The sequence below is a fragment of the Vespa velutina genome, chromosome 2 (genome assembly GCF_912470025.1).
Source record: "Vespa velutina chromosome 2, iVesVel2.1, whole genome shotgun sequence".
NCBI classification, from domain to species: Eukaryota; Metazoa; Arthropoda; class Insecta; order Hymenoptera; family Vespidae; genus Vespa; species Vespa velutina.
This window is the reverse complement of record NC_062189.1, coordinates 2,200,644-2,223,435: the sequence shown is the minus strand read 5'-3', so window position 1 is coordinate 2,223,435 and position 22,792 is coordinate 2,200,644. Positions and strand designations below refer to the sequence as shown.

Genomic DNA, 22,792 nt, shown 5'->3' with positions numbered 1-22,792 from the left:
CAAAAAGAAATAGAAGAGGAAGAAAAATACATGATCTTGGGAAATGACAGATAAGAGAAGAAGCAATCAGAGTAAATCATTAAAATGCATTCGTACGTTAACGATAGTATAGATAGAGTGATGTCGAATGAGTATTGTGATTTGTCTCTTGATACTGATAAGAAAACACCCTGATATATCTTCGTTTTAATCCCAATTTGTATTATATACACGAAAATATATAATATATATATATATATATATTTTTTTTTTTATTTTCTTTTCACAAATCTTTCGAAAATGTTTTAAACGTGCAACGAAAGTGACGACGTGAGATTAAATGATTAATCTCGACGAGACGGGATGGAAAACATACAAAAAAAAAAAAAAAAAAAAGAAAAAAAAACGTAAAAGAAATAAATAAAAAAGAAAAACAAGCGGAGAGAGAAATTTCTTTCCGGTTTATATTTTTTTTTCGTTCTTATTTTTGGGGGGCAGGGAAGAGGAGGGGGGGGGCGAGAAGAAGGGGGGCGGGCCTCGTCATATCGTCATTCCTTTTCATTCTTTCTTTTCTTCTTTTTTTCTTTTTCTCTTCTTTCTCTTCCTTTCCTCTTTAATTTGTTCCTCGTTGAATCTCAAATTTACGTGTGATCAAATAAAGTGCAATGCACATATTAAAAGAATTCTTTAAAAGCCACGCCTAACGAGTACATATGTATATCTCGGGCTAACCTCTCAACGCAAACAATTATTCCTCGAATACGTTTATTTCCTTGACGATCGACGGATCGAACGAGCCCGGACCTCTCAAGATCGAACAGCCACGATCCAGTTCGAGCCAGTCCAAGCCAGACAACCCGGTAGACCACCTGGATAGCGGGCGGCCTTCCATGAAAGCTCTCTCTCTCTATCCCTCTCTGTCACTCTATCTCTCTCTCTCTCTGTCTCTATCTCTCTATCTCTGTTTCTCTCTCTCTCTCTCCAACTAATACCGAAGTCACTGGAACGAATGCGCGCCCTCTATAAGTTCACATCACTACATTCTAACTTATTCATAGATAATTTAAAAACATCGTTTCGACAATTAATTTACGAATAATTCCATTCGAGGACAGGACTTCTTTCTCAATTTTTTTTTAATGTCAGACAGTTTTTTTTCTCTCTCTCTCTCTTTATTTTTTTTTCGTTTCCTTTCCTTTCCTTTCTAATTTTTTGTTCCTCCGCTTTCTTTCCTTCCCTTTTTTTTTTTCCTTTCCTTTTCCTTTTTTCAATCCTCAATATTTTATTTATTTATTTATTTTTTTTTTTTTCACCGAGTCAACACGCGGACTCGCTAAGCTACTCGGGTATAATAATCGCTATGGTATATTAAACACGTACAAGACTCATCAATCACTTTATAAAATGGTTAAGAAGACGGAAAGAATGATTAATTGAATGGAAGTAGCTGAAGGAATTGTTTAATATCGTTAAATTGAAGCTATAAGTGTTTTCATTGGGATGTAGATTAAAAAAAAAAAAAGAAAAAGAAAAAAAAGAAAAAACAAGGAAAAAGGATATACATATATATATTTATATATATATATATACATATATATATATGCATGTGTGTATGTGTGTATATATATGATTTGTATAAATTTTATTGCAGGACACACTTTTTTTTATAGAAAATAAGATTCTCACTCCACCTCGTGGTAAAATCTTGAAACCATATGCTTATTCATGATTTTTAATGATATTGTTACCGACGAAGATAACGACTACTTATCAACGAAGACAGCAACCACTTACCGACAATTACTGGAACTATTTATCGACGAAGACAACCAACAGTTACCGACGCAATCATATTCATGGCTACAGTGATTATAATTTAAACCACTAAACAATATTGGGATGTTATTAATATTAAAATTAAAAACAAAAATTCAATCAACGTGCCTCTGCATTTCTTTATTATTTATGTACAATTATAGAGAGCAATGTGCTACGAATTGGGGATATACTTTATACACAGATAACAATAACAATAACAATAGTAACAACGAAAAAAAAAAAAAAAAAAAAAAAAAAAAAAAAAAAAATATATTCACATCGCAACGGCAATAAATTCGAAATGGCTTTTGCAATCTCTACGAGATAGTTTTAAAAAGAAAGAGAGCGCATCGTCTAGGATTACACAAGTAAGCTTCTTAAAATATGAAAAATTGTCGAATGCAAGAAAAACAACGGGTGTGAAGAATTAAAAACATTGAAACATTGAAACATTGAAAAACAAAAAAAAAAGGGTTAAATAAAATACATTTTGTGTCATTTCGCTTATAAATATGCTTCTCTACTTGTAGTATTCTTTATCTAAAAAAAAAAAAAAAAAAAAAAAAAAAAAAAAAAGAAAAAGAAAACAAAAGATTAAAGCTGGTCGCATCAATTTTGTTTTTGTTATCTTTTTTTGTCTTTCTTTCTTTTTTTTCTCTTTATTATTTTCTTTTTTTTTTCTTTTTTCTTTTTTTTACTACTTGCTCAACAAATTTTTTTTCTTTCTCGATCTTGTTTCTATCATAATTAATAGAATACCTTAATACTGAATACTTCCACCAAAGAGAGATCGGTAAATCCTTATCAAAGCAGATAAAAAGATGTATTCATTGGAACGGCCGTAAGTAAAAAATATAACGCGATATAGATGAATCACGTGTATATATATATGTATATATTTATATATATACGCGTATCTATGTATATGTATATATATATATATATGTGTATGTATATATGTATATATATATGTATCTATGTGTGTATATATATATATATATATATATATGTATATATATGCATAATAATGAATATCAACGAATGGTCCACATATCACAAGTATCATTCAGCCTTTCACTCGATCTTTGATTACCGATCGTTAGGTAACATTTAATACTCGTTAATTATCTATATTTGTTTCTTTGTTTTTTTTTTTTCTTTTCCTTTTTCTTTTCTTTACTCCAGTTAACTGGAATACAAAAAAAAAAAATGGTCGTCTGTCCTTATTTAATTTAACTACCAACAACGATAAAGATTACTATGAAATTAGTCTTAACATTCTTTTGTAGCACTCGTCCACCAATTTTTTAGACCGATAATAATTTATACTCCTCGTTTATGTTGATTCCAGCATACCTCCAGCAAGTTTGGTTGCATACAAATTCAAGGCCTTAAAAGAGAGAGATAGAGAGAGAGCGAGAGAGAGAGAGAGAGAGAGAGAAAGAAAGAAAAAGAGAGAAAATGATAATTTAAAAAAGTAAACAAATCAAAAAAAAAAATGAAAAGGAAGTGATCATACAAGTCTAATGTTATAGTTAAAAAAAAAGTACAAATACATAAAAAAAAATGTTAAAATATTTATACACACCTTATATATAAAAGCATACTGTTCTTTAGTTTGCACAGCCCCAGCTCTATCTCTTCTTATCGTATAAACCACTCTTGGGACGTCTACCGTTCGTGTAATTTCATATTGCCTAATTCCCAGGTCTAATGCTATCAATGTTCCTGTACGACCTGTACCAGGACTACAATGGACCACTATAGGTCCTGGACCACCTCTTTGAAGGGCTCTGCCTTCGAGAAGTACAGCTATAAGTCCTGCGCCGTCTGTTTGGACGCCACTGGCTGGCCATAAGTACCAAATATGGTATACTTCTCTGAATGTATTATTTTCTAAATTCTGCAAAAAAAAAGAAAATAAAAAAAAGAAAAAAAAAAAGAAAAAGAAAAAAAAAAGAAAAACCGATACAATTAATAAATACCATAAACATAAGTGAAACTGGTGATTATGAAAGTGATCTTATTGTGTCATTTGAAATATTTAAGAAAAGAAAAAAAAAAGAAAAAGAAAGAAAGAAAAGTTTGATCTCATAAGTCATAATTAAAATTACATTAAATTACATAAAATAATATTTAAAATTAAATTACATAAAATATCTCAAAAATAAAGACATTTAATTTTTCTTTGTTTGTCTCGTTATGGAAAAAAAAAAAAAAAGTAATTTTCAAATAATTCAAACTCTTAACTCTTCCATCAAATGTTCAAATATCTCAGTATAAAAAATATAAGTCTTACAAAAATCACTTTCTTAATCACATTGAATCGCATGTAAAAAATCTATTTTAATTTGATTTAAATGGAGTACTTTTAAGTGTAACGTCGATATAGCATATTTCTCTTTGGTTTCTCGCTTCTTTAACGTCACTTGGAAATCACCGTACAATCTATGACAATCGGTCACCTCGGAAGGTGGTATATATTCGGTACACTTTTCAACCCCGTTTTCAAATAGATCAGTCAACATAATGATCACTTTGGATTGTTGTTCCCAAATCATACGCCAAAAATCGGTAACAGTCGTATCCAAAGGTGCTTGACAGGCAATGTAATATTTTGTCGCATTTTTAGGACCCTAAAAAAGATTTGTGAATTTATATATATATATATACATATATATAGAATGAAAAATAGAATACTATTAATGAACTAACCCGAACGTAACTGGCATTGATGTATTCCGAAAGAGGATCATCGTTGACTTTTTTCAACGGTACTCTACTTTCTGGAAGTGGTATTACATTCGCATATCTGTTCTTCACTTCAGCACCTAAAGGAAGTTCATCCATCTTAGCGGAAACCTGGGGTATACTTAAAAATTCTTCGTTAATGGCATCGACGTCGTTTGAGAAAGAAGTAAGTCCAGTGAAATTTAATGGATGAGATGGAACTGCACTCTGTAAGCAAGTAAGTCGGTAAATAAGTAAATAAAACTTTAGAAATTACAATATTTTTATTCAACATATTTTGCAAATTTTTTTTATTATATTTAAAAAATTCAAACTAATAGTTTTTAATTTATGAACGTAATCAAATTTTTACAACGTTTGTAACACCGCGAATTTTATTATAATTTAATAAAATATATAAACGTTATAAAATACTTACTGAATCTTCAAAAGCAGGATTACCATAACTTCTTTTGGATGATCTAGCAAAACCTTTTCGTCTAACACTGTTATATGCAGATACACTGTCTAAACTATAGGCATCTAAAGATACAGGTCGACATCGTTCGCCATAATTGAATCTTGTTTGTCTTTTTCTCATAACGAACTGAAAAAATGAACATATTTATAATCCGCGAAAGATCAATAACATTCCTATATATATATATATATTGATTATGTGTATGTATATAGCATCAATATGACCTTGTATTTATCGTAATCGGCATCACCGTTTTTGCGAGTGTTTTATCGTTTCAAACGTTTACCAAAAAAAAAAACATGTAACATTGAAATGATAGATAAGAAGTTAGAGATAGAACCATTGGAAAAAGGAGAGAGTTTTTATATTAGCTAAATACCATGATCCATGTGAATCTATTCATAGATCTATGATAATTAAAAATCATTTGAATATTTTAAAACGACTAACATTTAATTTAACAAATTTCATATGTATGTATGTACATAAATAATTTATTAATTTAATTGAAAGTAATGCTATTACTTATTTGCATTATCATATGTATCAGCTTATAGAAAGCTACAGTGTCTAATACATATATTTTTTTTTCTTCTATACCATCTAACATAAAACATTTTTACTATTATATTATATCAAGTCAGGCATGCACAATAATGAAAACGTAAAAGTACAATTATATTAAGTATATCAGTTAACTTAAATAATTTAAAAAAAAAACACAATAAAAAAACATGACATGATTGATAAAAAAATCATGATCCATAGATCATTCCATCTTTCTAATGTCATGATCTTATAAATTTCATGATATAATATAATACCTTATTCTCCGGATAATTTTATTCATAAATAATTAATTGATTTTTATTTGAACCTGTAATACCATTACTTTTTACCGCATTGTCATATGTGTTAGACACTAGGTTTATGTATATATATATATATATATATATATATATATATAAATTTTGTTCCGTGACACCTAAAACGCAAGTAAACACAATGGTAAAGCTAATTTTTCAACGCGGATATTGCTACGTAACGAATTACTCATGACTAATGCCAGGTAAGGCAAGATACGAGTAGGCGTACAAACGAGGAAGACTTTCATGAACCTACGACGTAGCTGCTGCATCTTTATAAATCGAAACGTATCTCCTGTTTGGTAATGAGCGTAGCCGGTATCGCGAATAACAATTTTACGTTCTGTTCTTTCTTTGAATATATCAGATAAATCTCTCTTACCAGAAGGCCAGCAAGAAGAAGTAGACAAATGAATGCCACTGAAGAAACCACAACGACGGCTATTGCGTTGCTAGAATCTATTTCCTGTACTAATACGATACTGTGTATCTAAAAGGATAAATTTAATCAGACGATATAACGATTAATAATATAAGAGATTTTAATGGGATATATTAAAGTGCTAAGTTTGTCAGTTTAACTTACTGTTATTGGAAAATCTGATGGTACTGGTGATTTGTACATATTTGGTAATATCTTAGTCATCGCAGCATCAAATTTACCATTTTCATCAACTACGTAAACATATATGGTAAGAAAAGATCCTTCGGATGATGAATTATCTTTTGAGTTATCCGATTCGGTACACGGGTTTTTATGAAACTTAACTTGTTTCGCTAGAACGACTCTGTAAACATTATGATGATGCTAAATTTTGAAATAAACAATCGATATGATCAAAGTTATACTTAGCGGCATACTTACTTATCCAAACCATTAGACAATATATTAGCAAGAAATTGTTGAAGTTCTTCAAGATGTGGACAAACGTCATGCCTATTACCCTCAAGTATTACCCTAACCAGAGATGTAATTTCGTCTGGTGGTAATGTCTCCATGGTGGTGGCAACAGTAGTTGTAGGGATGCCTACTGCATCAACAGATTTCTTACCTAGTAACTTGTTGTCGGGTAACGTTGTAACAAACGTACTACTTGGAAGATCTAGGGTAACAACATTTACGAGTGGTGTTGCATCTAAACTCTCGGTAATACTTTCGACACTGGTCATCATGTTATTTTCCGTATTGCTAAGTGTACTTCTAAGTGTACTGCTAGTGATAATCGCGTTTGGCGTAGGTGTAACAGGTAAAGTACGTTCAACCGAGGTCGATCTAGGCCACGATTCAATTTCCGACAAACTTCTTGTACTTTCTTTCGAATCGGAAACGTTGTTACTAATGTTGATATCGGTCTGTTCATGATTTATAGACAATGTCTCTTCGATAGCCAAAGTTGTTGTTGTTAAAGAGTTTCTACCGTTTTCTGTTAATGTAACAAATTTGTATTCAACAGTACTACCAGGATAAAATGAGGAACTACTAGTCGTTGGATTAACGGAAGATTGATCAGATGATTCGATCGTAGTTTCCGTAGAAAAATCATTATCAATATCAGTAATAAGAGTCGAATAATAATCATCTGTAAGAGTTGATTTAGTAGTTGGATTCTCGGTAGTTTTCGTATCTAATATGGAGGAATCAATGGGAACGACGGTAGTAGTCATTGATACGATTGTATTTGAATTAGTACTTTCAGTTATACCGTTTCCTGTTAAATCGTTAGGATCATCAATCTTCGATTGAACGTAAGGGAACAATGTTCCTGTTGTCAGAGTCCCAATTGTGAGAGTTCCAATAGATGAAGATTCGGTAGATGTGCTGCTGCTGCTACTACTGCTGCTACTGCTACTGCTACTGCTACTGCTACTGCTACTGCTACTGCTGATGCTACTGCTGGTGCTACTGCTGCCGGTGCTACTGCTGCTGGTGCTACTTGACGAAGATAACGAACTGGTAGACTCGATTGTTAAATTATTTATAGTATTATAACTACTTCCGAATACTCCTGATTGTTGAATACTATTCTCTAAAACAACCGAAGACTCGGTTACTATTGGCTTTTTTTCAGAATCCTTTCGACCAATCGTATTCTCGTAAATCGATGCATCTCTCGTTGTCGTAGCAACGGTTAAATTAGTTTTACTCAACTCCAACAATTTCTTTTCGATAATTACGTTGGATATGGACGACGACAACGACGACGATGATACAACAGGTAACGTTGGTATTGGAACGTTCGTTGTTGATTTAGTTTCATTCAAAGTCATTGAAACATTTTTAACATTGTCTACATTTTTCATTTCCTCAACATATTTATCTATATTTAGCTTTTCCATTCGATCGAACGATCCTAATTCATTGTCCAAAAATGGAGATGACGAAGTAGACTCGATCGTAGTCGTTGCGATACTGCTAATATTATCTGAATCTTCAACTACGTCTTTATTCGTTTCGTTGATCACCGTAGAAATCGTCGTTTGCGTTTTTTCTTCTTCTTCTCCTTCTTTTTTCTCTTCTTTCGATACTTTCTTCTTATGATCTTCATCCTCGAGATCAGATAATTTCAAACCTTTTGCTTTCAAATCACTGCCGTTTTCTTCTTCTTCTTCCTCTTCTTCTTCTTCTTCTTCTATTTCTTGATTGACTTTAACTGGATTTGCTACAACCAATGACGATGATTCCAAATCGTCATTTTTATTCGACAGTTCAATAAACTTTTCTGATACGCTTGATGTCGTCACTCCACCAGCGAGGACCAATAAAATAGCTCCTAAGATATCGTTGAAGAGAATCATTTACATAAATATTTTTCTTTAACATTTTCTTTAATTCATTTCACCTACATATGTATATCGTTAACGGGTTTCCATTTAATATATTATCAAATTAATTCATTTAATTACTCTCAATCTATGTACATATGTACGTTTATTAATCTCTTCAAGTTAATCAATTCCTAACCCATATGTTTATATTATTCATAATTCTTTTTATATATATATATATAATATATATATATATAATATATATATATATATTTTTTTTTTATCAGAATATAAATCAATTCAGTAATTTCTAGTTAAAATGAAGAAATAAAATAAGAATAATATAAAAAAAAAAAAAAAAACGTAAATTTTTTTTCAAGTGCACAAATTTTTTTTAACCATCGTCAACACTGTTTTTTATACCATTATCGATACTCCTTATTATTATTAAATTTAATTTTTATTTTGATTTTTACCTCTTCCCTAAATATAAGTTAATTAGCTACGATGAAAGAAAAAGTATCGGAGACAAATGTTTCCATGAGATTTGTTTTTTCAAGGTGATACGATAAAACTATTGAATCGTGAGAATATAGACAAGCTAAGAAGAGTTTAACGGATCTAAAAACCGGTTTTACGGGAATATCGCTTGCTCGGCTTTTCGTCGTCGCGAACTATGTACTTACGTAGTATCATCATCATAATCATCATCATCATCATAATCATTATCATCGTGAACATAAATTTATCTTTTATTTTTTTCCTTTTTTATTTTTTATTTTTCTCTTTCCTTTCGTTTCCTAATTCCCACGATTACTCGAGACTAACACGATTATATTAAAAAGTACATACATACATACATACATACATACATACATACATACATACATACGTACATACATACATACGTACATACATATGTATATACAGAATAAATTCAACTCACCTAAACATACTCTCAACAACAAACACGACGTTGCTTCGTACATCTTCCTTTTGATTGGTAACTACACCCGACACTTTTTCTATTGAATCTGAAATAAAAACTTCGAATTAAATATATTAAATCATCAAGATAACATTAGTTAAGATAAATATATATAATAAAATCCAATGACAACAATTATATAATTATTTTTATATGATAAAAGAAAAATTAGATATATGTATTTATTAAAAAAAAAAAAAAGAAAAAAAAAAGAAAAAAAAACTGGTTTGAAAGATCTATTAAAAATTTATTACAAAAAGGAAAAAGCATTTTTTTTTTTAACTTTCTCAATTAATTAGTTCAATATATGCACACGATACGAAAAATATATAAACAAAATAATAAATATATTATGTATAAACGATTGTAATAACATATCTACATAATATATAAAGAGAAAGAGAGAGAGAGAGAGAGAGAAAGAGAAAGAGAGAGAAAGAGAGAGAGAGAGGAAAAAAACGACGTCGTCATCTTTCGAGCACACATCAAGCAAAGGAGGTCAATCGCAATGCTCGTCAATTGGATTATCACGAGTTAGGTCTCTGCCGGCACATTACTTCCCGCACCCTCACGAAAAATAACCGAGCTTGAATTCGAATCGAATCAGAAATAAGTGAGTTAGCGAGCTTTCTCGGTAACGTCGTTACTTATTTTTCTTCGTACTTTAAATGGAAAAAGGAAAAAAAAAAAAAATAGGAAAATAAAAAAAGAAAAGAAAAACTACGTAATTCGATTTGTTTCTTAAATATGGAAATGAAAATTATTATTATTTTTTTTTTCTTTACTTTACTTGTTTAATCAGTAAAAAAAAGAATATATATATATATATAATCAAATATGAGATTTGATTTTTAAAAAATATAAATGATTAAACGGAAGTATTGTTTGAAGTAATACAATGTCTAAGCTATTATTTAATATTTCTTTTGTGCTCATTTTGAAAATGTAAAAGATTAATATAATTCTGTTGAAAAGAAATATCTAGGAGGAAAAAAAAGAACGAGAAAAAAGAAATAATAGAATGTAGAATTTACACGAGGAAGAGATAAAAGATAGATTCGTGAATCGCAAACTACTATCGTGAAAGCGTGAAGAAGCTACAGTATGAATAATTGCGAAAGCGTATGAAGAACGAAAGAACGCTAACAACTGTGAACGTGCATAGTTTTAAAAAAATATAATTTACTATATGTATACTGTCTTAAAAAAAAAAAAAAAAAAAAAAAAAAAAAATCCTTTTAATTTTAAAAAACATGAAATCAATATCTCGAAATATTATCGATATATCGTACCATTATCGATTATTATTACGAATATATCGATCTTTTATCATTTCTTAAAGAGAATAGACCAAAAGTTCCTCAATGAATTTTAATAAATCATCAATTACTCTTTCTCGAAGCTATTTTAAGCTCGTATATCTCGTTGGGCTTTTGATTTTACCGAATCAGAAAAAAAAATCTAACCTAAAAATTCTTTATATTGTAAAACCTATCCCTCAGCATATTGTGCATTTGTGTAATAAAATTAAACGCATCGATTTATATCGATATAATTATGAGTACATCGATTATTATTAATATGATAAAAGGAATAAAAAATTTTCATTTTATCGAAATGAATAAAATTTTGTTAAAGATTTTTGTCTAAATAATTTTTTCGTAATAATGTTCATTGTTGTATACATTTTTTTAACATAATATATATACACACATATTATATATAATGCATTTTTGAGGTAATATCGATTCAATAGAAACGAAAACATCGAAAGATTTGTTTCATTCCTTTCTCTCTTTCTCTCTCTCTTTCTCTCTCTCGAAATAATTCTCTCGTTGTCCGACCAGCCAACGTAATTTCAAGCCATTATTTCATGAAGAACGTTCCATTGCGAGAGAAGCAAGTAACAAATACGGGCGGCCTTCTATCGATCGAATTTAATTCTCTTGCTTTGAATCGATAAAGTCTCTGACAATGAGGCTCATTCAAGAAATCATTTTGAAATGATAACTTATACAAAATATGTTAATATTTTTCGATGTTACTTCTCTATTTCTTTTTTTTTTCTTCCACTCCGAACAACACTTGACACAAACTACAACATTTATTTACAATGTTCAAAATCGATCTAACGATTTATCGAATACATCGAAAAAAATATCATTATTTCGATAATATACCTAATTCGATAATATTAATTAATATGATTAGAACATAAAATATGAAGGTAAAAAAAATAAGTAAATAGAATTTTTTTTTTTTTTTTTTTTTTTTTTTTTTTTTTTATTTATATAAAATAGAATAAGTAGTAAAAAATGATATTCCTTCAACTTTTGATATAATTAATTTTCATTATTATCAGCACGCTTGCAAATAGCAATTATGTTTAATCATAAATATTAGTAAATAAAATAGAAAAATTTATAGATATTTTTATTTTTGTTATCAAGTTTGTAGTTTTACAATATGAAAAAAAAAAATTAACCTATAAATCTCGAAAAAGATATTATATCAATTTATATTATATATATATATATATATATATATAAATTCTTGAAAACTTTCGTTTTTCATTAAACGCAACTATACCAGCTCCTATTTCCTTTGAATACCTAAAAGATAACTTAAGACAAAGCGAAATTGTTCGTAGACAAAGAAACGAGAAGTTATTACGAGACCTTTGCCTTTCACGAGGAGAACGAAAGTTCCTCTGTTTCTTAGCAAATTATTCTCACGATAACGTCAACACACACACACACAACATGTTCATACATAATACAGGACTCGAAGTTCGAGTTCCCACGCTTCGATAAGTCTGTCAATTAAAAAAGTAAAAAATAAAAATTAAAAAAAAAAAAAAAATACAAATAAAGATATATATATATATACACTATACATTTATACATACATTCGTACGTATACAATTCAATTCGAATTTCCACGCTTTGATAAATTTCTCGATTAAAAAAATAGAAAAAGAGAAAGAAAATACACACACCCACACACACACATATACGTTCATATATGCAAAACTTGATCTGAGTTTTTACGCTTCGTTAAATCTTTCGATTAGAAAAAAAGGAAAAAAAAAAAGATAGAGAGAAATGAAAAAAAAAAAAAAAGAAAGAAAGAAAATAATAATCATCACCCCCACACGTATAACATATTCGTAGATACACAACTTGATTCGTGTTTTCACACTTGAATGAATCTCTCTATTAAAAAAGTGAAAAGAAATTTTTTAAAAATGTAAATAAGAATAAAAATAAAAGTACATAATAATAATAATAGTAATAATAATAATAATAATAATAATAATAATAATAATAATAATAATAATAATAATTTTTGGATAAGCTAACCAATTCGAGTTACGCCTTCTTCCGATTGTAATAGACGCGTGCGCTCTAGTTTATAGTTGAACGCGTTCTCGCTTTCACTCACTCGTCATCGCGTCCTCGTCCTCATCGTCGCCGTCGTCGTCGTCGTCCTCGTCGCCGTCGTCGTCGTCGTCCTCGTCATCATCGTTGTCGTCGATTGTCCTCGTGAATACTCGTGAATGATCGAGATTTATAAACATGTACGAAACAAAGTACAGAGCAGCAACCTTAGATTTACACTTTAGATTACAAGCGTGTAAAACTAAACCGTATAAATCAAGACTAATATTAGTCTAGAGAGAATCAAAAGGATTTCTATATATATATATATATATATATATGAATGTAACATATACGGTGAACCAGATAAAGTGTTACAAGCTGTTCTCTCTAACCATTAAAGATAATGACTGGTTTATATGTGCGATTGTTATTTCTAATTATAAGATAAACAAATCAATCCTCTTATTAATGCGATTAAATAAAAATGGAGAGAGAAAAATCATCAGATCTTTTTTTGCACCTGAAAATATTTGTCACCGGAATTCTCTTTCTCCACGCTCCTTTCCTTTTTTTTTTTTTTTTTTCTTTTTGGAATGACATAAAAATTCGTGATTACGTGTTCCTACGTTCATCTCACTTTTCATTTGTAAAATAATACCACGAAATGTTTTGATTTCTTTTTCTCTCTTTTTTTTTTTTTTCTTTTTTATACATCAGATAACCGAAACTGTTTTCTTTTTTTATCGAGGAAAAAAAAAACAAAAAGAATGAAAGAAATGAAGAGAAAATAAAAGAAAAATAAAATGTCACTTTGTATAAAATATCAATGAATAGATAATGAAAATCTAATATAAGCACATCCTTCTCATACGAAGGACTGCAAATAGTCTTTGTTCTCTTTCTCGTTGAAAGACCAACAAGCGACTATGACTCGTGTAATGGTATTAAATGTCAGGTCAAGAGAGTGGCTTGGTTGATCGGTTTTATAGTCGCAGCAGGCAACCACTCTCTCTCTCCTCTCTCTCTCTCTCTTTCTTTCTTTTTATCTCTCTCTTCATCTCAAACTGCATGCAGCATAACACGGCACACCTACGCTCGTTTATCCGTTGCTCTCTTTCTCTTTCTCTCTCTCTCTCTCTCTCTTCTCTCTCTCTCTCTCTCTCTCTCTCTCTCTCTCTCTCTCTTTCTGATTTATTAAAAAATATAATAGAGAAATAAAACAATTAAATCAAGAAATACAAGTTATGATTCATAAGTGTCGTTATCACGTGATTTTAAAAATCGATTACTCTTATTCTATGACTTTTTTAGGTTAATGTCCTTTTCTTTTTCTTTTCAAATTGTAAAACTATACGTGATCTAATGATACAAGACTACAAATTATCGAAAAGAATTAACTCATTTTTCAAATCATTTAACATTAGCCCTGACCTCTTTTCTTTTTTATTTATTTATTTATTTATCTTCTTAACTTCTCTCTTTTTTTTTTTTTTACAACAAAGATGGAACGTATCGAACTACTTACCACTATTGCTACCGAGAACCAATACATATATATATATATATATGTCACGTAAAAAGATAAGATAACGCGAGTAGCAACGTAAAATCGTTTTAATTACAATTCCATACCTTTCTGTCGATGATCAAATGCAAGAAAAAATAAATAAATAAATAAATAAAAAAAAAAGAAAAAAAACAGTAAACAAACAAACAAAATACATATATATATATAAAAGAACGAAAAACTAATTATCGAGGTTATTCGTACGAACTGATTTGCACGTCTTCACGAATTGGCGTATCTAAACGAATAATTTAACCTAAATTACAAAAAGATGATTTTAAAGAGAGTCTAGAGATATCGTAAATATCTTCTCTCGAACTATCTAACTTCGAAACACAAAAAACTATTGCTAACTTGCTGACGAAGTCGTTCGAGTTCTTTCTCCTTTGATCGCATCTTTCAGGATTTAATGTTACACAAAAGACGATTCTAAGGCTTTTTTTTTTACTTAATACTTTCTAAGGATTCGGACTACGGCGCGAATATATATATCTCATCCTACAATAATATTCTAATAGTGCAAGTTTCGTATCATCGTAATATATAAATATTATATATTATATATAAAATATTATAATTATAATATATATATATATTAATATTATATAATATGTATTATATGTATTATATACAATACATAATATTGTGTGTATATCTTCAGTGAAAAAAAAAAGAAAAGAAAAGAAAAAAAATCGAATTATTCGATTATCCATTTATTAAAAATTATTGCCAAATTTTGACCTGAATAAATGCCTTCATAAAAACAAAAATCGAATTGTTCGATTGCCATTAATTTCATAACAGCATACTTTTCATATGTATGTGTGCGTATGTGTGTCCGTACACATAATATATATAGTACTGACGAAATTTCTAAAAAGAAGTCGGACATGAAATAGAAACTTAACATTTTGAAATGCTAAGAAAAACAATATATATATATATATATATATATATATATATATATATATATATATATATATAGTATGTACGTATATATATATATATAGTATGTACGTATATATATATATATACACACACACGCAACACGTATATATATAAGTGGTGTTCGAATGTAACGATATCGTACCGTTAACAATACCATTTGCCGCTTAAGCAACAAAATAGACGTGTAACACTTCTTTCCGATTGATCGATCGATCGATCGACCGACCGACCGACCGACCGACCGACCGACCGACCGACCGACCGACCGATCGATCGATCAATCGTGGGGGTGAGAGGGTGGGAGGAAGAGGGAGAAAGACAAAGAGAGAGAGAGAGAGAAAGAGAGGAAGAGACAAAGAGAGACTATGATCAAGGAGAACACGTTTCTCACTGAACAGGATCGCAAATAGATCTGATCGTAAGGAAAAGATAAATTATTTTGGTTTTACCTACCACAAATAAATCCGTCGAAATTCGTCTGGATTGTTGTCGTCGTCTTTGTCGACGTCGTGTCGAACTAGGCGGAAACACCAAGTCCGCATTATCGTCCTCCTCTCTTTCTTTCTTTCTCTATCTCCCTATCTCACTCTCTCCCTCTCTCTCTCTCTCTCTCTTTCTCTCTTGTCTTTCGTTGCTCCTCTCTCTACCGTTTCTATTCTGTACCTTTCTTATTATATGTACGTCTCAAGTAACACGTTACGGCTAAGAAACTAAACAGAGAACACTCTCAACTAGTTCTATCTCTCTCACTTCGTTTCGTCTTTCCAAAAAAAGAAAAAAAAGAAAAAAAAAGGAAAGAAAAAAAAAATCGAGAAAAAAAATTCGTTAGATTTTTTGAAGAGAAAAATTTTCGAGAGAGAGAGACAGAGAGAGAGAAAGGGAGAGAGAAAGAGAGAAAGAGAAAGAGGGAGAGAAACAAAATTTAGTATTAGATTTTTCTTAAAAGAATACACCACAACACACGGTACCCATGACGACGACGAGGAGTGTTCTTTCTCTCTTTCTCTCCCTCTCTCTCTCTCTCTCTTTCTTTCTTTCTCTCTTTCTTTTTTCTTTCTCTCTTTCTCTCTCTCTCTCTCTCTCTTGGCACTTACGTGTTCTTCGTCTCGCGCGGTTTAACACGCGCGCGCGCGTGCGCCCGCGTACACGTACCCCAACATTACTCGAGTACGCTTTTATAAGTATAATGTTAACAAGATTGATTACTTATTTATTATGATAATCTTTTCTCTCTTTCTCTCTCTCCCTTCTTGCGTCTTTCTTTTTCGTTTATTCAACACCTTCTCTTTCTTTTTATTTCGCACGCGACATATGTCCCATGTAAGAAATAACTAAGGCGAAAACGTGATAACGGAAAAACACGAGACAACCAATCCCGACGACAGCTAACGCTGAACTGTCGTGACTGGCTGCGTCTCCCTTTCGCGGGAGAGTCGTGCGCATCATCGTAGCGGTCATCTTCTGATTGGTTGAAATTAAATTCAAGCGGTGTATCACGTACCCGCGAATTTTAAACGTCTCGTTTACTGTTAAAACCTTTTTATGGGATCTAGCTTCGATTTCTTTTGCGCATTTTTCATGTTACTATAATATTAATAGTATTATTCATATATCATGTATATAATGTAGTTTAGTATATTGTATATATGCATTAGGGCAGTATATATAATACATTGGTGTATAATATAGTATAGTGTAGTATACAGTACATATATGTATATACTATTAATGTCATTATATTTAAAGGGATTCTTAATATATATATATAAATTGGATTAAAGTTAAATCAAATTCAAGATCGATAGAATTCAAATTGAATTAAATCATTTATTTAGATGATCAGTAAGGTCGAGGTTAATTTCGATCTGTAAATAAAATCAATGAGGCACGTTCGTCAATTAGGATTCAATAATTTGGGGAGTGGCAATCTCCAAATTATTATGAGAGGGGCGTGCCTTTAACTTTATATATATAGTAATCATACGCAATGAAACTATTTTTTTTTCGATAACAGCACTTAAGTTTCGTGATCTGAATAACCTCAAATTTATTTAATCAAATTATCTTATTAATAATATATATATATATATATATATATATATATATATATATATATGTATAATTATACTTGATTAAAATAAATTATAAATATTATTTATATTGTTTCAATATTAACAATAAATGTATATACATATATATATCAATGATCGATATTTATTGACGAACGTTTGAAATTGAAACGCTATCGTTTTATGTCTGGAAAGAGTCACGATGTTTTGGAATATCCAATGTATTCTCATGTAACACGACGTAATTTATATTAGGGGCGTATTCTCTTTGTCATACGTAATCATTTGATGCTCAAGTTATACGTGACTAAAGTACATAATATATTACAATGTTAACTATATATAGTGAACCATTTGCATATGATTTGAAAGAATATACACACATATTTTTTTATAAAAAATATATTACATATATATATATATATATATATATATATATATATATATATATATACATACATAAATATATATAGTCTTTCTTGTTATATAAATATAGATATATATATGAAATAAATAAGAAAAAATATATTAGCATTTAAAATTCATTTATTAAAATCTACACAATATTATAAAAGCAAGTATAAAGTTGGAAATATGTAAAAGGATTATACAAAAGTGTTATTAAGATTCTATCCTCGCTTATTTGCAATATCGTAAGATATATACGCGTCTTACAATATACATCGTGATTCTATTTTATTCATCTATATACAGGGAGTGCCGAAAATAAGGCAAAGAGAAGCTGCATTTGTTCGCAAGATTTTCTTTTCATTCATTTTTTTGATCTTTAAAGAATCTTCGTTATACCTCCCTCCCACCCCAGGGAAAACATAAACAACCTATAAGATATATCATATTTCGTTATCAATAATTATTTCATATTATATTCGAAAATATATTATTAAATTTTTAAATAAGTAAACTTGAAACCTCTTAAACATATAAAATACAATCTTTAAAAACTATCACGGCTGAAATTTTACCACATAAAGAAATTTTGTTTTTTAATATTGTTCAAGAAACTTGAATAATATTAAACACTGATTCCTTTTTTTTGCTATTCATATGGCATAACAGCTGCAATAAATTAATTGCAGTTGTTTTTTTACTTATTGGCATCTATGATAACTTTTAAAGATTAAATTAAGTCCCGATTAAAGCATTAAATTTAAGTACATTCTGCATTAGGTGCAAACGAAAAAAATTATCGTTTTTGTTGACAATATATTAAAGAAAATAGAATCATTATACTAAATGATTATAAAATGGAAAAATTGTGTATGTTCAATCCTTAATTTTCACTGCTTTAATAATGTCCAATCATATCTAACCTAAACTTTCCTGACACCCTGTATATCAGCTACCATTTAATATCCTTGTTAGATTTTAGTATTTTAAGAAAAGGCTGCATAAAAAAAAAGGAAAATGGTTTTTGCTAATTGAAATAGAGAAAGATAATTAAGATTACTTATAAGAAATACAAAAAAAGAAAAAAAAAAAGAAAAAATAAAAATAAGAATAAAAATAAAAATAAAAAATGAACAAATAAAAAAATACTACTCTTTTCATTACATACACTACGAATGCCACTGAACATAGGGCACAGAATTACACAAAATATGTACAAAATTGATTGTATTAAAAATTGAGATATAGTATTGTGATGGATATGTACTACTTCTCTACTATATTATTATTATTATTATTATTATTATTATTATTATTATTATTGTTATTGTTATTGTTATTATTATTATTATTCGCTTTAGAATCAGTAAAAGTCACAATATGTTTCTATGTTTTTTCATGCACATATATATTTATGCAATTAAGATAAAAATTGAATAGATAAATTATTGTTATTTTCTGATTGTAATATTTAAATGTGCACGAATAAACAGTTTTTTTTTATAATGTATAATATCTCTCTATTAACTCTCTGTTAACAAATTTTTTTTTGCAAACAAGATACTAACATGAATATTAATTTTATACTTTGGCACATACCAAAGACATTATTTAACAAGGCATAATGCCTAGAGAAAATACTATTCAAAGTTATCACTTCAAATTTAATTTTAATTATCTTATTCGTATCACCAAAGTGTTTCACGTTAATTCAATCATTTGGAAGATAGACTCTTTGAGATTAACTCTTTGAGACGCGTCCCAATATATATATGTATTTTACCATCGCATTTGTAACTATAGATCGTTAATAATTTATGTGTTATATTCTCATCACATACTTTTATTAATATGAGCAAGCAGAATAGAGTAATTGTGGTAACTGGAGTTTAAAGATTCTTTTATACGATACTAGATTCTGCAAAATATTCCGCAGCATCTTAAAAACATCTAAAAGGTAATAATCAACAATCGAGGTATTCATAAATTCACTCTCCCGCAATATTGTTATTCTGAAAATTTTTATGTAATAATCTTCTTAATAATTTGTTGCTACACCCCCTTGGTGTTAAATGACTAAAACATCTTTTATAACATCTACCTTCGTAACGATATTACTTCATTATATTCATCAGTTATACTGATATAAAGACCTACAGAACTTCATTAATTATATGTACCACTACTGTGTCATTACTATAAACTTTTGCTCTGGAATGTTAATTTGTACTACCAACATTCATATTGCCAACGTATTGTACTTCTCTCAGCATGTGTATACACAACTCGATTTGAACGTATATATATTGTGCATACATAAGTAAGAGGGCATGCATATCTATATATATATATATGTATTAGGCTTCATCTTTAACTAAGTGTGTCATATTTGTGTCATAATTCGTCTTGATATTTCAATAGTAAGTATCTAAAGATATATGTAATCTAAGTAAAAATGTCGGATATCAGGCCCCCGGGATTATACTACGTTTCTTAAAATCTATCAAAAATAGTGATACTAACTGCTGCAAGTAGCCACTTCGATAATGAACACTGATTCGCAGTTGCCCACTGAAGTCCTGGGTAGTTAATATTTGGCATTGAAATTTCTACAAATATATATTATTTCAAATTAATATACTATTATTGTCTATAATATATAATAATTATCTAATGAACATTAATAATAATAATGATGATGATGATGTTGAACAGTCAAACACAATCTACTACAAATATCAAACAGAAAGAATCCAAAATGACATACCTCATCAATATGGTAATAACTAAAATAAGGATTATCAAGGGTCCTGAAGAAACTGAGGTCACACCAGTTCCATAATGAACTTGACCACAAGCTGGTGGACAAACTGGGGTAAAGGTTTCTGCGCAAAAATAAGCAAACATAAAAAACATGCATTATACAAAACGAACAGTCGCAATAGAAATAAATTGATAAATGATAGCTATATGGAAATATTGCTACGTAAATTATAATAAACACAAGTGTTCAAAGCCATTCAAGGTCATTCAAGGTCATTCAAGTGAAAAACAAAAAGATATATTGTAACACTTGCTACTACTAACACATGCCTTATATATACAATGTGTTAATACTATGCTCAGGTACTAAAAATAAGAATAACTAATAATAAATTAAGAAATTGATATATACTTACCAAAAAGCTCAACTTTAGTTTCTGCAGTTCCTAATTTGTTAGAAGCACGACATATATATTCTCCATACTGTTTCTTCTCTATTGTTATTATTCGAATTGTCGTATCACTATATTCATCCGCAGTTGCAAAATGAGATATACTGTGATGCTGATTGTTTACCAATACAGTGCTATCTTTCAGCCAAACTATTGCAGGTGGAGGATAAGCTTCCACGTGACATTCTAAATCCATATCATACTGTAAAGCTTGACCTAAACGTGGTCGAGGTGCCATTATTACAGGAGCAAATTCAACTTCGACATTAATATTACGTCTTGCGCCACGTCCTACCCCATTTTCAGCGATGCAATAATACGTTCCACGATCTTCTTTGCGAATAGTAGGTATTTTGAGAATATTTCCACTAGAATATTTATATTTTGTTATTTAAATTCATCTTAATAACACATTAATTAATATCACATTAAAATCTATATATACCGATAAATAGATCCACCAGTTGGTAAAATAGCATTGTTCTCTCTGCGCCATGAAATTCTTGGTTGCGGAAATCCTCCAGCATGACATTCTAGTTGTACAGATTGTCCTTCGCTAACGACAAGAGATCGAGTCGAATTATCGCTGATAATAGGTGGTCTTCGTACTTGCAATTCTACTTCTGCAGATATTCGATTATTAAGAGCAATCAATACTTGACATACGTAAAACCCAGCATCTGTTTCTTGTATGTCCTTTATCTGTAACAATGATACTTAATAATAAATATAATCAGTAATAGAGCTAATGTAATGAAATAATATAAATCTTATCCATTTCATTACCTGCAGTGTATATGTAGAAGATGCTTGATCATATCTAAGAGCAAATCTGCTATCTTTTACAATTAAGGCACTATTCGTAGAAAGCGGTAACTGATCATAACCACTCTCTTTATTCACTTTTATCCATAAAACAGGATACTCCTGGCCATATTGCACTGAACAAAGTAGTTCAACGGTTCCACCAATATCCTTAATTTGTATTTGCGAAATGTAAGAAATTGTTGGTGTACGTTGACATGTTGCTGAAACATTATTTAATTAAATTATCTTTACATTTTCAAAGAAAGAAATTATCAATATATATGATAAGTTTGATGTACTTTACATGTCACAAAAATTTAATTATTTATATATGTATATATAAAATGAAATAATATAAAAATTGTGAGAAATAAATTTGTAAGCAATTTACCTATCTGTATTATTGCAACAGTAAGAATTAGTATAATTCTCATCATGATGCACCAAATAATATTTAAACGGCAGTCGAATATTTTTCACTATTTCAATATCACCTTCGTTTACTCAGCTAAAAATGAACTTTTTCTATATCCCTAACGTAGTAATAAATATTTTATAAAAAGAATTATTGCAGAGCAATCGATTGTAACAGTGTTTTTGGGCGATGAGAGAACGATGCTCACAGGTGTCTGTTGATCGACAATAAATATGGCGCATGACGCTACATCCCTAGTCAAAAAATCAACTTTACATTTTAGCCTTCTTTTTATTTTTATTGTTTCGATTGGAAATTTAATATTACAGAAAAAAAAAAAGAATAAATTACA

At 29.6% G+C, this 22,792-nt stretch overlaps 3 protein-coding genes across 11 annotated transcripts in view; all 3 read right to left on the bottom strand.

Moving 5' to 3' along the window:
- Window positions 1-131, bottom strand: part of LOC124957915 (bumetanide-sensitive sodium-(potassium)-chloride cotransporter) — a 15,337-nt gene extending 15,206 nt beyond the window's left edge. For both annotated transcript variants that reach the window (XM_047515457.1, XM_047515453.1), the window contains exon 1: window positions 1-131. This exon is cut by the window's left edge. The gene's annotated coding sequence lies outside the window, so the exon portion shown is untranslated.
- A 1,778-nt stretch (window positions 132-1,909) lies between these two features.
- LOC124957938 (serine-rich adhesin for platelets-like) lies at window positions 1,910-16,937 on the bottom strand. Of its 8 annotated transcripts, none has more exons than XM_047515510.1 (12): window positions 16,621-16,937; window positions 15,980-16,236; window positions 12,991-13,301; window positions 9,587-9,674; window positions 6,740-8,645; window positions 6,461-6,662; window positions 6,257-6,364; window positions 4,967-5,134; window positions 4,513-4,755; window positions 4,167-4,433; window positions 3,386-3,700; window positions 1,910-3,187 (listed from the first exon to the last, which is right to left on the bottom strand). In XM_047515510.1, the coding sequence occupies exons 4-12, from the start codon at window positions 9,627-9,629 to the stop codon at window positions 3,134-3,136; spliced, it is 3,306 nt and encodes a 1,101-aa protein (XP_047371466.1). In that variant the 5' UTR covers window positions 9,630-9,674; window positions 12,991-13,301; window positions 15,980-16,236; window positions 16,621-16,937; the 3' UTR covers window positions 1,910-3,133. The 8 variants fall into 8 exon arrangements, with proteins under 8 accessions (XP_047371466.1, XP_047371468.1, XP_047371469.1 ...); XM_047515512.1 differs by having other exon boundaries at window positions 12,991-13,270; XM_047515513.1 differs by having other exon boundaries at window positions 12,991-13,235.
- Window positions 16,938-18,123: 1,186 nt separating this feature from the next.
- LOC124957831 (lachesin) lies at window positions 18,124-22,683 on the bottom strand. The gene is made up of 6 exons (XM_047515216.1): window positions 22,417-22,683; window positions 22,005-22,246; window positions 21,664-21,920; window positions 21,183-21,586; window positions 20,771-20,888; window positions 18,124-20,612 (listed from the first exon to the last, which is right to left on the bottom strand). Exons 1-6 carry the CDS (start codon window positions 22,460-22,462, stop codon window positions 20,591-20,593), a joined length of 1,089 nt encoding a protein of 362 aa, XP_047371172.1. The 5' UTR covers window positions 22,463-22,683; the 3' UTR covers window positions 18,124-20,590.
- Window positions 22,684-22,792: the final 109 nt, after the last annotated feature.

Bases quoted from the DNA above. Each gene is read 5' to 3' on its own strand.
- LOC124957938 (XM_047515511.1), bottom strand. From the start codon at position 9,629: ATGTACGAAGCAACGTCGTGTTTGTTGTTGAGAGTATGTTTAG. The intron at 6,663-6,739 runs GTAAGTATGCCG...TAATGTTTACAG, and splicing joins TTGTCTAATGGTTTGGATAA to AGTCGTTCTAGCGAAACAAG. The intron at 6,365-6,460 runs GTAAGTTAAACT...TTATCCTTTTAG, and splicing joins CATCAGATTTTCCAATAACA to ATACACAGTATCGTATTAGT.
- LOC124957831 (XM_047515216.1), bottom strand. From the start codon at position 22,462: ATGATGAGAATTATACTAATTCTTACTGTTGCAATAATACAGATAG. The intron at 22,247-22,416 runs GTAAATTGCTTA...ATAATGTTTCAG, and splicing joins TGTTGCAATAATACAGATAG to CAACATGTCAACGTACACCA. The intron at 20,889-21,182 runs GTAAGTATATAT...ATTTTTGCGCAG, and splicing joins AACTAAAGTTGAGCTTTTTG to AAACCTTTACCCCAGTTTGT.